This window comes from Echinops telfairi, unplaced genomic scaffold (assembly GCF_000313985.2).
Source record: "Echinops telfairi isolate 266 unplaced genomic scaffold, ASM31398v2 ScPeMD7_2010;HRSCAF=2546, whole genome shotgun sequence".
Lineage (NCBI taxonomy): Eukaryota > Metazoa > Chordata > Mammalia > Afrosoricida > Tenrecidae > Echinops > Echinops telfairi.
This window is the reverse complement of record NW_022105908.1, coordinates 2,706,909-2,718,961: the sequence shown is the minus strand read 5'-3', so window position 1 is coordinate 2,718,961 and position 12,053 is coordinate 2,706,909. Positions and strand designations below refer to the sequence as shown.

Below are 12,053 nucleotides of genomic sequence, written 5' to 3'. Positions count from 1 at the left end.
AAGGGGGCTGAGATTCAGCATTTCTAGCAAGCCTTAGATAATGCTAGACCTGACTGCTGAGAAGCAAGGTCCTGGGCCACCGGCCCTTTAACCTGGATGGACATTAATATCAGTGGAGGGTTGGGCACAGCGGGTGACCGGTTGAGCTGCCCAGTGGGAGAATGCGGGTGCTTCCTACTGCTGGGAAACGTCACCATCTCAGGAACCCACGGGGCAGCTCTGCTCTGTCCCACAGGGTCACCATGAGTCAGAACCAAGGCGACGGCAGCAAGTGTGGGGTTCCAGACACCCAACTCTCAAGATCCACATTCACCAGGTCTGGGACAGGGCTGAGTGAGATTCCGTTACCCCCAGCCCAATAGAACCGCCAGTGTCGATGCCAACCAAGGGACATAGCCCCTTCAAGCCCAGGTCTCCGAATCCTGCCACCACATAAGTTCTAAAGAGAGCACGCCAATTCCACCGCCGCCGCAGGGATTGGAGCGAGGTCTATTCAGATCCGGACCCCATGGAGTAGACTGAAGCAGCAGATCATTCTGGATTCTACTGGTAAAAGCGAAACGATGGAGGGCCTTCTTTGCTCACCTCCCTGGGTGGATCTTTAACCAGTGAGCATCTTTGGGGAAGGCGATGTATACTGATGGAAGCTACTTCAGGACGCTTCCCCTGAGGCAGTGATCCCACTGGAGGAATCCCCCTGGCACACAGTCCCTGCTTTGCTGTCAGAGACACTTCCCTGTTCCAGAGCAGCAGCAAGAAGGGCAAAAACACGCAACCTGGACATGTCCCATCTGAATAGCCATCCTTCTCCGGAACACCAATCCAAAACCTCCTTACTGAAGCCTTTAACGGTGCAGCAAAGACAGACTCTATGCCAGTCTTGATAAGACACCCACAGATGGATGCACCCACAGACAGGTTCCCCGGCACTGCTGGGTCAGGAGCAGGATCACGGTTACTGAGCAGGGAAAGTCTGAGAGGAGTCACTAGTCCTAGTACCCTTGCCTCAACCTCAGTCTGCTTGTACACACACACCGTGGGGCACAGACACATCCATTGATTTGTGTGTTCTGAGGCTACCGTGGACAGCGATGTAAAGCTGGGACCAACAGAGCCCACACTATTCTCTGTCCAGCTCTGCACAGAGTCTGTTACCCCCGACTGCGGCCATGCCCTCAGCTGGCCCCACACTGACCGCTGCCACTCCCTCCGGGGCCGGAGCTGGTACTTGAGGAGGCATTCACCCCGCACGATGGGCACGCGGAAGGATGCTCCTTCTCCCTAGAAAGAGACAGGAAGGTGCTTCGTGGAGAGGCGGACTGTGAGGGAGGGAGGGGCCCGCCGGCTGTCCTGCCCTGTGTCCGGTGCACACTACCTGACTGCGGGGGTGGGCAAGCGGAGGAAAGATGTCGGGGTGGATGAGGTTGAGCTGCGTCTGGATCTTGCGGCTACGGAGGTTGTGGACTGACACACAGCTCTCGTTGAGGATCAAGTGCTGGGTGTCAGGCCCAAACCTAAAACAGAAAGAGAAGGCCAGAGGTGGCTGGTGTGCTTTACCGTGGGGGGGCGGGCTTCCCATCTCACAGGGATCGTCACAAGGACTCAAGGAGAGCAACTGGTCAGAGACAGCTACTAAACGATCAGATAAAATCTTACTGTGGCCTCAAAATCCAACATTCGCCCCATATCTCAGCTACCTTTAGGATGCGCTGAAATGAGTCCAACATGTCTGGACCTATCAGGATGACTTGCAAATGAAACAGAAAGGAGCATGGGGTAGACGAAGTAGAGGCACAGTAAAAGGAGAGCAGACCACGTCTGTTAAGACTCAGACACTAAAGGAAGAGAGGAGACTTGAGGAGGGGGAGGAGAGTGGGGGCGCGGGGCTCATGGGGAGAATGACAAAGGGAGGCGGGAGGCCTGTGTCCCTAAGGTTGACTCGGATGGTCCCTCCATCAAAGTGAATGCTCCACCCTCTCACTGCATTTTCTGAATCCATCTACCTCGCGAGGCTGTTGAGAAGATCCAACTAAACAGAAGGAGAGTAACGTATCCTAAATGCCGCGTGGCATACCGTCCACCATCGGCAGGCACAAGTCTCTCCGCTACACATGCCGAGTCAGCAACAAAGAGGCAGTGTTGTTCGGGCCCTGAGAGCCCAGAGGCTGGGAGGCAGCGAGGGGCCCCTCTCCACAGCAAGTGTGCTGCACTGCGGAGGAGGGGTCAGGGGGACGGCTCCCAGGCCTCCCCCAAGGCAGCCACCGGAGAGCTGGGGCTACGAGCAGAGCACGCAGGCAGGGCGGCTGCTCTTGGTTTCACAGCGAGAAGGGAGAAGCAACGCGAACTCCTCGCACACAGCACCCCTGCCCTGAGCGGGCGGGCTCCGTACCTCTCCATCCACTGTTGGTATCGGCTGTCCAAGAGCACGGATTCCGGGGCCATGTGAGCCACCAGGGCCACGGCGTCACCACCCTTCCCTTGGTACCTGGAAAGCAGAGTGAGGCTGTCCTTTTGGAAGTGCCACAAACTCAAGAAAGCTTGGGCACATGGGCACTGGTCAGCCTGGAAGGCACCACAGATCCCTTCCCAGCAGCCCCCACTCCAGGCATGATGGGGAGCTGCCAGCCCGTAGGCCCCGGGGCCACATTCTCCCCAGGCTGCTCCCCCTACAGCCTGAGTGTAGCGGGGCCAGCGACAGAAAGGCCAGCAGCGCACACAGAGGGCTCCCTCTGGCCCTCAGGGGCGGGGGGAGGGGCGGGTGGGCTGCTAGCCACAAGGTGACAGTTGAAAGCCACAGGCCACTCGGCCAGAGAAAGGTGAGGCTGTCCGGTAAAGACTGACAGCCCGAGCAACCATTCACGGGTCGCTGTAGGTTTGGTTTTCCCCTAAGAGTCTCTGGCACTACTGTCACCATGAGGGGACCTGCGGCACAGGAGGAAAACACTGAGATCATCTCTAAGTCTACCACCCGAGAGACAGCAGACCAAACACTAATATGTACATAAGCACTCATTAACAGGTGCCAGCACCTTTACAAAAACAAACTGACCAACCTTACGTCTTGACTTATCCTCCCCGCTCCCCACTGGCACCGCCCACTGAAGCGGCCCTCGCTTCTGCCGTCCCACCCCACTCAGGGCCTGACGCTGCCACCGCTGCCTGCTGCTCTAGGAACCCGTGGTTATGCTCAGAAGTCGACAGACTGATAAAACCAGGGAACGTGGGGAAAAGTGTAAAGTGGCAAGACTGGGAGAAAAGCTAAGACCTAGACAAGACTCTGTCCCTTAACACAGGGCCAGAGCCCAGCCGGTCTGAAATGCTCCTGCTCCATCTAGTTAGGGAAGTGGAAGAATAACGATGCATTTTGTGGATGAGTTAGAATCGAATGCACAGTTCTAGACTTTATTTTGGGCTTAGAGCTCATGCAGGCTGTTGACTGCCTAATCCATATGGCTCTCTGGTTGTCCATTTTTGTTCTACCTTTACTGACAGCCAGTGTGCACGCCAAAGCTTACCCACTATTGGGTGGTACCAATCCCACCAGTGACCAGATGGCAGGTGGGGGGCTACCGTGGCTTGTGCACAGACACGGCTCCACCCTCCATATCATCCCTGCTCAGGTGAGCTTTCAGACTGGTAGGCTGGCCGAGACCGCCCTTACCTCTCAAAGGCAGCATTCTCACAGATGGGCTGTATGAACCCGCCGTCAGGACACTCTACCACAATAAAAGCCACGCCGGGGTCGGGAGGAGCGCAGATCTCTTCAGGCAGAATCTGCAAAATTAAACCAACCAGTAGTGAGTCCTGCTGGCCTCCCAGAGCAGTCACAGCTCAGACAATCGGCACAGCCTCAACTCACTTGCCTCATGAGATAAATCCCCATGCAGTAACTCTAAGGATGCCCACGGCACACAGCCAACTTTGAGGAGCACCCACACGCTGGCTGACTCCTCTGTTAACAGTTAAAGAGACAGGCAGCAAACTGGCAGAAGACAGCTGAGACCTGTAGTGGTTAGAAAGCCAGTCTCAGCATTCGAGACTGGTTGGTGGCCATTGGCCCTAGCACCCTCAGGTGCCATGGCATCCTTATGGGAGGCACTGCTGCCCGCTGCCCTGAGCTCCAGTGCATGGAAAGCAGGCCTTCCCATCGGAAGGGTGACCTACACAACCTATGTACAGAAAGATCCCACTTTATCACGGAGCTGAATACCGGCCGGCAACACCATTCCACTGCTCCACACAGCCGGCGCATCTGGGCAGTGTCCCCGCGATGCTGAGGACATCAGCGATGCTGAGGACATCAGTGACGAAAGCTCCGCAGGCATCTCACCTCTCTGCCTTCATAGGTAACGCTTTTCCCGCCCTTCACTGCAGCAATGATCGGCGCGATGGCAGCCGTGCCCCTGCAAAGGACACGGGCGCTCAGTGCAATAAGGGCCTTTCCTGAACAGAGCCCCCCCTCCCCCCCTGCAGCCTCGTCCCAGACACTCACACCGGGAGGCCTAGCTCCTTTGCTTTCAGCACCAGGAAGCTTCCTTTCCGCACATGAAGCTGTGATGGGGACATGGCAAACGTCACACAGTAACTAATTGAGAAGCTGGGTTCTCAGCAATTTCTTACAAGAGTACCAATTTTTACAGGTAAAAGTGAAGACTGTTGCTTTCAGAAGGTATCCATATCCTGAAGACGTGATTCCTGGCTTTGAGAGAAGTGAGCACTGGAGCGGAAGGATTTAAGCTTTAATTCTCAACATGAACTTGGGCTGTGAGTTTAATACAATGTACCAGGGCTCGCCAAGCAGAGCTAGTACCAGGTACCCTTCAATTGTCCCTGAAAAGAACTGTACTCCAGTCTTCAATCACTGGGTTTTCAGAAGTAGAGTGCCAGGCCTTTCTTCTGAGGTGCCTCCAGGTGGATCTGAACTTACCACCTTTCAGTGAGTAGTCAGGTGAACACAAAAACAAAAAGCCCTAATATATTCTTATAAGATGGGCATACAACCCTATCACAAAACCTCGATCCCTCCCATCTACATTCACACATCAGTCCCGGAACTCTGAGGCTGTATCCCACAGGCAACAAGGACAGGGCAGAAATGCCATTCAGTGTCCGTCAGTCTCTGAGTGTTGACAATGAATCCATTTTCATTTTCTTTGCTAAATCTTTAGGAATTGAAACGCCTTCCTGGGGCAGGGCCTGGGGACGCGACAAGTCTCAGTTTGAAGGAGACTGTCTGAGGAGGGTTACGTGTGCGCTGAGCGCAGACATGGTGGAGGTGAGCTGTTATCTCAGCAAAGACACGAGCAAGCACAGCTGCCACCCAATAGTCTCTCCGCACACGGGTGTCTGCGGATTCAAGCCACAGGTTTCTCAGGTTTGGCAGGAACTTGCAGGCCTAACGCAGGGAGGCTCCACTCCTCAGAAAGAGCTGATTCCACACTGAAGGCACCCACAGCTATCTGTGGAAGGCCCATATTGGGGGATGGCGAGAGCCAGGCTGGACAGCCAGCAGACCCTGCTGTGTCACAATTCCACACTCTGCTAGCCTCCCGACCACCTCAGTTCTGCACGTTCTCCTGGAACCCAGCAGCATGGCACTTACCTTACAGACGAAAGCGACTACCAAGGAAGGGTCCCTCTTCTGACCCGTTTTCTGGAGAACACCTGAAGAAAAACAAATGACAGTCCCGGTGATGCAAACCGGAACTCTGCATAGGTTTCACGAACCGACGGTCATCTGGTGCTTCTCTGCAGTGGGCACAGCCTTCCTAAGCCAAGGGCGGAGAACACGCGAGCCTTCTCAAGCCTCTCTGGGGCCCTAGTTGAGATCACAAGAAGAAAACACAAAAGGCCAACCGCAGAGAACTAGAATGGCCAAGTGAAATTTGAAACCAAACCTATTCTGTAGGAGCAGGGAAGAGAGAATAAGTTGCTGTGTGAGTTTGAAGCAAGTTGCAGAAGCCCTGAGGCGGCAGGGAAGGAAGAGAAAGCCGGCAGAGAGCATGTGGGCGCAGTCCGCTCGGCCCCCACATTATCCAGAGAAGGCAAGCTGACTGAGACAGAGGGCCGGTGTCTGCTTAGTCGGCAGGCTGATGCCTCCGTGTACTTTCCCCACCTGAACAACAGGATCCCCTGAGATACCTAGTCTTGTCATTGTGAGCTAATTTCTCAGAAGGTTGCTATTCTAGCAGAAAAGGGACCCATCTATTCATAGGTCTGACCCTGTCTTGTCAGTTTAGCAGTCAAAGTACCATAAGTGAAGGTGTGTTAACAAAAATGCAACGTGCCAGGAGCTGCTTCGCCCCCAGACATCTTGCTTGGAACAGCAGAGGACCAGCAAAATAGAGGAAGACCCCAAAGGCTTGAAGGCAAACAAGCAGCCCTCTAGCTGAGAAGCAACACAGCCCACATGGAAGAAGCACACCAGCCTTTGTGATCACGAGGTGTCACAGGGATCAGGTATCAGGCATCAAAGAACAAAAAATCATATCATTGTGAATGAAGGGGAGTACAGAGTGGGGACCCAAAGCCCATCTGTAGACAACTGGACATCTCCTTACAGAAGGGTCATGGGGAGGAGATGAGCCAGTCAGGGTGCAGTGTAGCAACAATGAAACATACAACTTTCCTCTAGTTCCTAAAGGCTTCCTCCCTGCCGCCCCCCCTGCACACACACACTATCATGATCCCAATTCTACCTTACAAATCTGGCTAGACCAGAGGATGTACACTGGTACAGATAGGAACTGGAAACACAGGGAATCCAGGACAGATGATCCCTTCAGGACCAGTGGTGAGAGTGGCGATACAGGGAGGGTGGAAGGAGGGTGGGGTAGAGAGGGGGAACTGATTACAGGGATCTACATATAACCTCCTCCCTGGGACACGGACAACAGAAAAGTGGGTGAAGGGAGACGTTGGACAATGTAAGATATAACAAAGTAATAATTTATAAATTATCAAGGGTTCATGAGGGAGGGAGGAGAGGGGAGGGAGGGGGAAAATGAGGAGCTGATGCCAGGGGCTTAAGTGGAGAACAAATGTTTTGAGGATGAGGGGCAATGAATGTACAAATGTGCTTTATACAATTGATGTATGTATGGATTGTGATAAGAGTTGTATGAGCCCCCAATAAAAAATTTTTTTAAAGAATTATTCAATATATCTGGATCAAATAATCAGAGAAGCTGGATTATATGAAGAAGAATGTGATATTACCTCTGAAGTGTAGCTGAAACAATCTTTCGCTGCTATATAAACTGAGGGCTCATCTATTTTGTTCATTTATTACAGTGTGCAAAGCCTCCATAACCTGGATCCCTGATTGTTGCTTGAGAAATCTTTTGGCCTAGAAAAGTTCCAGTTCCCAAACAGACTCTATGTTACTAAAAAAAATAATAGGTAATATTTAGTAACATGATAATTACTATATTCTGATTTATTTGCTACAAGTTAGTAAGAACAGTGAGGTCTTTTACTTTTTCTTTTCTGAAAAATAAATGTATTTCTCTCTTTTACAGTGTTACCTACCAGTTGGTGAGATAATTCATCTGATTTTCAGAGTCATAAACATGAGTGCCTATTATTTAAATTAACTGTTTCATTTGTAGATAATAAGATTTTACAAAAAATTATCATAGGACTATTCGAATATTTAAAGACTCGTTTAAGTTTATACCATTCTCAGTTCTTTTTACCCCACATATTATGCTTAAGTTTTCCAAGAAGCGGACTCTAGGAGAATGAAGGTTTCATGTTGAAGACATTTACTGAGGAGGGATCATAACAATAACTGTGAATGGGAAGATTAAGAAACAACAAAGGGAGAAATTTTAACTTTCATCCACATGCCAGTCTCAGCTAATATAGAGAATTCAGCGGTTGAAATTATCTGTAAGATTTGAATTTTTTCATTCTGTATTGAACACTCATAAGGTATCAGTCAAACGGAAGAAGCATCTGTGGTAGTTACATAATTTTGAGTTAACTTGAAGATATAAACGTGTAGAGGGGAGTCTTGCTTGTCAATCTGGTCACAGCCTGATCGTACCTCCTTGTGGGTGTGGCCCTCTCCTTAGGAGGGCCCTGGAAACCTCCCCTCTGTCTGCCTTCACCTTCCTGTTGAAGAGCCATGCTGAGACCTGCACCAGCCCTGTGATTCTTCCACCACCACTGGATCCACAAGACTTTTCACCCATTGGCCTGTGATCTCCTACCTTCCGCATCATTGCATGTGGCTGCATGAGTCTGAAGAGGGACTTGTGGACTAGTTCGAGACTTATGGAATTGAGCTGGACTGAGTTGGGAAGTTTAATGGGTACAGGATTACTCCTTGATATAAAGTTCTTTCTTACACACACACAAAAAAAGGGGAAGACCCTACACAAGATAGACTGACACACTTTGTCAAACATAGCAATGATTGTGAGCATGGTGCAGGACAGCTGGTGCTTCGCTCTGTTGTACAGAGTTGGAATTGATTTGCTAACGACCAAAAGTTTCCCTTTGAGGAAAAGGACCACCAAACGCTGGGCCTGCACAAGGCTGCACATCGGCCAAGAAAGGTTTAACAGCCTCTCGCATTCTCTCCATAGAACCAAAATGGGCCGAGGGAAGAGAGTCTGCTTGCAAAGCCATACTTTCTTATAATCATGATTCTAGCTTAGAATGTTAATGAGGCAGAAATAAGACGAGGCTGGCCCCTGCCCAGTGTCCCGTGCGACGCCCCATTACCGTCTGCAAAGGGCTGCTCTTTTTCAGGTGATCCCGAGTCTGCACGCTGCTTGGGACTGAGCCCGCCAAGCGGTCTCTGAGGTGCCTGGGCTGGCTGGTGATCTCGACAATGCTGCTCACCTAGGTGGCACAGGAAACAATCACGTTACATACCACACACGGCGTGCCCGTGGCCAGAGGGGCCCCTTTCAACTACCAGAAAGCTAGTTAAACTCAGCCTGCTTTCTAGAACCCACCCACTGCCACTGAGTGGATTCTCACTCATGGAGACCCCTAGGACAAAGTAGGAGCCCTGGTGGCATGTGGGTTATGTGCATGGCAGTTCAAAGCCATCAGCCACTCTGTGGGAGAAAGATGAGGTTGTCAATTCCCATAAAGAGTTCATCTCACAAACGCACAGGGCACTTCTACCCTGTCCTACAGGGTCACTGAGTCAGCATGGACTCGAAGGCAGCGAGGGTGTCCAAGACTGTAGATCTTTATGGGAGCTGACAGACTCTCCTTCCCGTGGAGTTTGAAATGCGGACCTTGCTTTAGCAGCCAAGCACTTGACCTGCTGCACCGCCACCGCTCCCTTATGGTTTCTGCTGGAACAGGAGATAACGAGCTACCTCCCCAGCTAGTTCGTGAGCAGCATTTCTCCTCTGCTGGTCTCCACAGAGCCCTGCTTGTGTGTGTCTCTGGGCCAGCTCATGTCTTTGGTGCCCGCTGGGTCCCAGGAAAACAAGCTGCAGAACGGAGTGAGGCCGGCATTGCCTTTGCGTGCACACGAAGTAAGCTGCCCAGGGCCACGGCGGGAAGAAAGGGTGTGAGGAAGGACCAACGGGATGGGGGACACAGATCAGCTTGGCACGGAGGCAGGCCTGCACAGCGGCCACGGACAACATCTGGCCCGAGTGATCAGGTCACAAGGAACCTGTCCTTTCACTGGCCTAGTGCCTTTGTTCCAGCCACACCTGTCTCCTCCCACACCAGAGGCAGCAAAGCCTCATCCCACTGGCTTTTGTGAGGTATGCTCATCCGTACCCCCGGTAAGCAACCTACTATTAGTCCTGCCAAGAAAGGTGCCAGCTGCCCTGGAAGGATTCACCTGTCATCAGGACAGACACGGGACGTGTCAGGCTGACCACACCCAGCACAAGTCTGGGGTGGCAGACCCTGACATGAGATGGCTGCTGTCTTTGCCAGAAGCCAGTCTGGCCCCAGGACCGCAATGGGGTGCTGAGAGCTCCTGGCCCAAGCTTCCTTTAGGGTGCTGTTCCCCATACTTCATGTGCACCAAGTCTCTCCTCCCAGGCAGCCACTGACAGTGGTGGCAAACAGACCCAAGCAACGAAGGTGCAGACCTCAGTGCCCAGGTAACAACCCACAGGTGTGCAAGGGGCCTTTAAAAGTCCCTGGAAACATGCCAGGAAAAAACCCTGAACTTCTTGAAGCTCCTTTGTGCCTGAGTTAGACATAGCTGCCCCGGGACTTGAAGGTCCTGTGGGCAGAACCTTGTCTCCACTCCTCTGCTCAATTCCCCCATCAGGCTCAGAATAGGGCGCACATCCCAGACAGGCAGAGTTCCCATCTTCACCCACAGGCTCCTATCTTACGACCTAGGACCTGCCCCCTGCTCCTCCTCGGATGCGTCCCTTCCGCACACTCACTGTATATGGGGACCTGGAATACGGTCATCGTTTCATCCTTGTACTCTGGTGCAGAGTGGGGCCGCACCGCTGAGGGATGAAGGCACGACAGAAAACGGCTGCGTTAGTGAGGACAAAAAGACAAGAGAAGCTGAGCCACTGCCAGTCAGCCCGTTCTGACTCATACGGGGCTGAACGGAACTGCCCCTTTGGAGTTCGAGACTGTCCATCTTTGTAGAGCAGACAGCCTCAACTCTGTCCCGCAGAGCAACTGATGGATTTGAACCGCAGCCTAACCCCTAACACCCAGCAAGCAATAGGTCTCCTTCTAGGCACAAGCAACTCAATGCCCTCGCATTTATTGGAGGGAATTTGACACGAAAACAAGAATTTGAGTGGCTTAAAACTGTAGGAAAGAAAAAGGCATTGTCAGCAGCCACTATGATTTAGTACAACCAAGAGAAAAACATGTTGCAAACCCATTAGAAAGAAACTAATTGTCAGGCGAGCAGCACAGGTTGGCACCGTGCACCGGGAGGCCAGAAAGCCACCATCTCAGCTATAGGTGCCAGCCTGTGTAGGAGGGGTCCCTAAACAGTGCAAATAAGAATGCACTTGGCTGCTAACTCGAAGGCTGGGGTTTGATCTCCTTCAGAAAAGTCTGCCAGGAAAACGCTGAGACCCAGCTCTGCTGATTCTCTGGGTTGGGATTGGCTCAGTGGCAACCACGTTGTACACAGGTTCTGAAACAGCAGCACTCCTGGTAACCAGGTGCATCCGTAAGCTGGAACGGTGCAGGGGCCCAAGACAAGCGGTCTGCCACCATCCCTGGTTGACTCTGCCCATCGAGCGGGCACGGGCCACCAGCACAGCTACCGCTGGAGGTCGTGTGCAAAGGGGGACATGGAACTGGTATATCTTCCACTCCCGCCTCCTATCCCAGACCCACATCACCGCCTGGGGAAGAGCCTGGAGCCTGAATGGAAACCACGATGCCGCGGGCAGCTGTGCATTGTGGGTCACTTTTGCTTACCTAGCCTGTGTCGGCGGTTCCATTTAGAGCTAGAACAGGCGCTCCAGGCAGTATTCTGAAACATCCCTTACCCTGACCAAGTGCTTGAGTTAAGGTTTGATTTGGGTCTTGCTCACATGGAGCATTATGGGAAAGAGAAGGAAATAACGAGTCCCTGTCACAGACATACCCAGGTCTATTCCTTTCAATGGGCCAGAAAATATTTTGATAGCTTCCAGATATTTTTCCTGAAAAAAAGAAAGAAAGATATGGACAGTTTTGGCAGCACAAAAGCAAAACACATCAAAGCATGCCCGTCAATCCACACCCATATAAAAACAAGTTTTAATAAGTATTTTGCACCGCATCTATACAAATGTCAGGGTAAGCAAAGGCATTGCTCCAATTCATACATACAGACTCATCTGTATAAAATGTGTTTAAACGTGTCTCTGTGACCAGACAGGTTCTCTCAGTGATACACCTTAGTCTCATTAGGGTCCCTTCCATTAAAAAAAAAAGGTCCAATCAAAACAGTGCATTCAGAGGGCATCTCCTGGGCTAGTTAAATTCAATGCAGAGAGCATGATGGTGGGGCAGGAAGAAGGTAAAAGGAAAGAGGGAAGATGTAGGAAGCAAAGCTATGGATACAGGTATAAACATAGTTGTGTACATGT

At 51.7% G+C, this 12,053-nt stretch overlaps 1 protein-coding gene across 2 annotated transcripts in view; it reads right to left on the bottom strand.

The window, feature by feature from the left end:
• ELAC2 (elaC ribonuclease Z 2) overlaps positions 1 to 12,053 on the bottom strand; it is a 29,089-nt gene that overhangs the window by 7,167 nt on the left and 9,869 nt on the right. The window contains exons 5-14 of one of the 2 annotated variants that reach the window (XM_045293463.1): positions 11,567 to 11,624; positions 10,386 to 10,454; positions 8,734 to 8,853; positions 5,603 to 5,664; positions 4,493 to 4,551; positions 4,331 to 4,403; positions 3,662 to 3,774; positions 2,390 to 2,485; positions 1,376 to 1,514; positions 1,196 to 1,281 (exon numbers count right to left, since the gene is read on the bottom strand). In XM_045293463.1, coding sequence (XP_045149398.1) covers positions 1,196 to 1,281; positions 1,376 to 1,514; positions 2,390 to 2,485; positions 3,662 to 3,774; positions 4,331 to 4,403; positions 4,493 to 4,551; positions 5,603 to 5,664; positions 8,734 to 8,853; positions 10,386 to 10,454; positions 11,567 to 11,624 — 875 coding nt within the window. The remainder of the gene's footprint in view (positions 1 to 1,195; positions 1,282 to 1,375; positions 1,515 to 2,389; positions 2,486 to 3,661; positions 3,775 to 4,330; positions 4,404 to 4,492; positions 4,552 to 5,602; positions 5,665 to 8,733; positions 8,854 to 10,385; positions 10,455 to 11,566; positions 11,625 to 12,053) is intronic. The other variant, XM_045293465.1, reaches the window with a different exon arrangement.